Raw genomic sequence first — 4,158 nt, forward strand, 5'->3', positions numbered from 1 at the left:
CCGGGCAGCGCTGCTTCTGGCCTGTTCCCTGCGGCGCTCACCCCGGGTCCTGAGGGAGGAGATGCCCAGACGGGCGGGGGGCTGGCTCCCGGGAAGTGCGAGATGGAGAGTGAGGGCAGCATGCGTGCCCCCCCCCCCAGGTGCCCCTGGGGCCTAGGGGATGGGGACGGACAGGTTGGGGTTTAGGTCACAAGGCCCTTTGAATTCCCCAGGGCAGGCAAAGGGGTGAGGCCTTATATGCTGTCATTCTCAAACCTGAGGAGTCTAAGCCTAAACCAAGAGTGGACAGTAGATTTCATTGTAAACACAAGTTTGCCAGGGAAGGAGTCCGTGGGTTGCTTATTTTCTCTCTCTCTACCTCAGTTTTTTATCTGTGAAAATGCAGACAGTTCCTAGCTGGTAGAGTTATTATGAGGAATAAGAGTATCTCTTGGTAAGTGCTACCCCCTATCAGTCCTGCTTTTATTAAATTAGCTCGGGTGGTGCTCACATACCTGCAGGGCGTGTCAGGCCCAGGCTAGGTGCCCAGCGAGCGGGAGCCTCCAGTGGGTGGGCCCTGTGAACGGTTCTGATGCGGAGCCAGGGTCGGGAATGGATGGGAGTAAATAAGAAGGCTTCCCTGAACTCAAGAAAGGCCTCGGCTGGCTGGGGAGACATACAGGCCACAGTGTGGTCGGGCTGTGCCTGATGCCGCCTGCAGACGCTGGGGGCCCAGGGACAGCCGCCTGTGGCCTGCCGGCTCCCAGGAGGGACGCTTTTTTAAAAAATATATATTTTATTGATTTCTTACAGAGAGGAAGGGAGAGGGATAGAGAGTTAGAAACATCGATCAGCCTCCTCCTGCACGCTGCCCCCCACTGGGGATGTGCCCGCAACCAAGTACATGCCCTTGACCAGAATCTAACCTGGGACCCTTGAGTCCGCAGGCCGACGCTCTATCCACTGAGCCAAACCGGCCAGGGCAGGAGGGACGCTTTTGCTGGGTCCTGATGGGAGGTGGTGGCGGGGAGGGAGGGGGCCCTGCAGGTCTCAAAGAATGTGGAGTACTGGGCATCTTGAAATCTGGAATCAGAAGCTGAGAGATGTTGTGCAGTTGCAGCATCCGACGCATGGATTGGAGGGGAATTTAAGAGACAAGATTAGGGAAGTGGGCCAGGACCAGATTACGAAGGTTTTATCATGGTGCAGAAGTCTGGGTTTAATTCTGTGTAAACAGGTTCAGTAGTGTAAGCAGATTCGTTCCTAGAAATGTAACTAAAAGGTAAGTGGGAGTGTGGACTAAGGCCACTGGGTCAGCAGGAGTCAGAATTGGAGCTTTGGCAACCAGGAAGGCTGTCCTGTGTGTCCCCGCAGGAGGAGGCCAGGGGACGACCCGGTGCTTGGGTGGGAGGCAGGGGCTGGGTGCGCAGCTGAGGGTGGGACGGGAATTAGCGGCGTCAGCCCTGGAGATGGGAGATGGGAGATGGGAGATGGGAGATGGGAGCTGCGCTGCATCTGGGCGGGGAGGAGGCCAGGAGGGGAGCGCATGGGCACTGCTGGCGGTGGCTTCCGTCTCTAACCGCACAGTGGCTGGTAGCAGAGGAAAAGCATTGCTGAATGTTGCATTTTTACATTTGTTTTCGCTTGCGGTACGTAAGCTTTAGCCTTTGCAGGAATTGAGGCATGTTAAAAACAAAATTCTTAATTACAGAAATCTTAACTTTCATTGATATTGCCACAAATCATAGCATTTCAAATGACATTTAATTACATTTTTCATAAATGTATATATTTGAGTAACTGAAACTTAAAATAATTTTGTCTTTTAAAATAAGTTGAGATGGCAAGTAGCAGATGCTAATTTTACCAGATTCATGTTAATTTTTTAAAATAATCACTGGAGAAATTGTTATACATCTTTATTTACAGGATTTTTACCTCCTATAACTCCGCCAGAAAAGTTTTTTCTTTCCCAGCTAATGCTGGCACCCCCAAGGGAACTCTTCAAAAAGACACCCCGGCAGATCGCACTGATGGATGTTGGGAACATGGGCCAGTCTGTGGACATTAGCGGGCTTCAGCTAGCCTTGGCTGGTAAGGAGGGATGGGTGATTTGGGCATTTTTGTGTATTATATTAGGAGTTTTTTCTTAAGTTACTCCACTTAACATGCAGGTCTGTGGCTGTGCTAAAAGATTAGTATTTTCCTTGAAAAACATAGTTCCGGTACTTTTGCTGGGTACTGATGGGAGGCGGTGGTGGGGAGGGAAAGGAACTTGGACTATTGGATGTCTTGAAATCTGGAATCAGAAGCTGAGAGATTTTGTGCAGCTGGAGTGTAGGATACATGGATTGGAGGGGAATTCAAGAGACAAGAATAGGAAAAACCTTCATAATCTAGGTTCATTTTGAGTTTTCACTTGAATGGATTGCTTTTTCAATTTAAGAAGAACACTGAATAAAATTGTTTGTTAAAAACATAAAATAATGTTCCTCATGCCAGTTTTGCTCAAAGTGAGATCACACATTCAATGCAATTCCTATAAAAGGTATGTTTTGCAAAAATAGAAAAACTCATCATAAAATTCATATGGAATCTCAAGGGATGCTGAGTAGCCGAAGCAGTGTTCTCTGGGCACCATTGTTGAAAATGGTTTGGCCGTATATGGGAGGATTTATTCCTGGCACTTCTGTTCTGTATCATGGCTTCTGTGTCTGTTTACTCCGGGGCCACCCTTCTGAGAATAGTGGCTCTATAACGAGTTTTGAGAATAGGAAGTGCGAGACCTCCATTTTGTTCTTCTGTTTCAAGATTGTTTGGGCAACTTCTGTGCTACACATATAAGCAAATGCATGGGCACTGTTGAAACAGAAGTGTGATGTGATAGAAAATAGGGTACCTTCTTGAACTGGGTAGAAGGAGTGAAGGAGAGGCACCTGCTTGCTTGCTCTAAGCAAAAACACAGATGCTCGGGTCTTATGCTTGAGGGTGATTCGCTAGGGAAGCTGATATGTAGCCAGATTGGTGGACCCTTGGCCTTGTGATTAAATGAGCCACAGTATTGATTCTGACAGGGCCCCAGTCGTAGACTAATGCACCTGTGACATTTGGCTGCTTATATAAGGTGACATCTTTCCGCAAACTGCGTTTTCCTTGCAGCATTCTGACCTCCTTTTTTAACTGCTGGGTATTAGCAGTATAATAATGGTTATTTTTTGAAATCCAGAAAAATCGTTTCAAGACTTTTCAGATTGAAGGTACACAGAAGTGCTTCTTATTCTCTAGTGCCAGATACAATCTATTAACAGAAATAAAATGATTATTTCCAAAACCAAAGATAGTATGAAAATGGGGTACAGAGATGGTAGACAATTTCAAGGACCTCACCTTCAGAAGTAATACATAGCTTGAGGATGCTAGCTTTGTATTCAGTAATGTGAGAATCAAATCTGATCCCTCAACTTATGATGACGAGTCAGCCTGTGAGAAGTTTTAAAGTATGTCAAGCTCAGAAAGGAATATATGACTAGAGTAGGACTGAGAAGCTTGGCCGAGTGGCTGGCCAAGCCTGCTGCTGCGGTCCCCTACCCAAGTTTAAGATGTCACAAGCCATTCATTTCCCAAGTGGGGGAAGAAAAAGCCAAGTCCACCTATCTTATCTGGTACTAGTGACACAGATCATCTTTGCAGAGGCCTGAGATTCCGATCTCTCAGTGGGATCCATGGACCAAAGGTGTGAGTGAGTGAGTGAGATGTGTGTGTGTGAATCCAACCAGAAATGGAATTGCTGGATCATATGGTTGCTCTATTTTTAATTTTTGAGGAACCTCCATACTGTTTTCTATAGTAGCTGCACCAACTTACATTTCTTCTAACAGTACACGAAGGTTCCCTTTTCTCTATGTCCTTGCCAGCATTTATCATCTCAACTTTTTAAAATATATATTTTGAAATTTAAGAATTAAAAAAAATATTTTTATTGATTTCAGAGAGGAAGGGAGAGGGAGAGAGAGATAGAAACATCAGTGATGAAGGAGAATCATTGATCAGCTGCCTCCTGCATGCCTCACACTGGAGATTGAACCCACAACCTGTGCATGTTTCCTGATGGGAAATCGAACTGTGACCTCCTGGTTCATAGGCCGAAGCTCACTGAGCCACACCAGCCAAGCTTTTTTT

General features: G+C 46.4%; 1 protein-coding gene across 2 annotated transcripts in view; it reads left to right on the top strand.

The window, feature by feature from the left end:
• The first annotated feature begins 1,765 nt into the window (after positions 1-1,765).
• CNOT11 (CCR4-NOT transcription complex subunit 11) overlaps positions 1,766-4,158 on the top strand; it is a 15,132-nt gene continuing 12,739 nt past the window's right edge. Inside the window, exon 1 of one of the 2 annotated variants that reach the window (XM_015571565.1) lies at positions 1,766-2,073. In XM_015571565.1, coding sequence (XP_015427051.1) covers positions 1,959-2,073 — 115 coding nt within the window. In that variant the 5' untranslated portion in view covers positions 1,766-1,958. The remainder of the gene's footprint in view (positions 2,074-4,158) is intronic. The other variant, XM_006775418.2, reaches the window with a different exon arrangement.

This window comes from Myotis davidii, unplaced genomic scaffold, assembly GCF_000327345.1.
Source record: "Myotis davidii unplaced genomic scaffold, ASM32734v1 scaffold1569, whole genome shotgun sequence".
Taxonomy (NCBI): Eukaryota; Metazoa; Chordata; class Mammalia; order Chiroptera; family Vespertilionidae; genus Myotis; species Myotis davidii.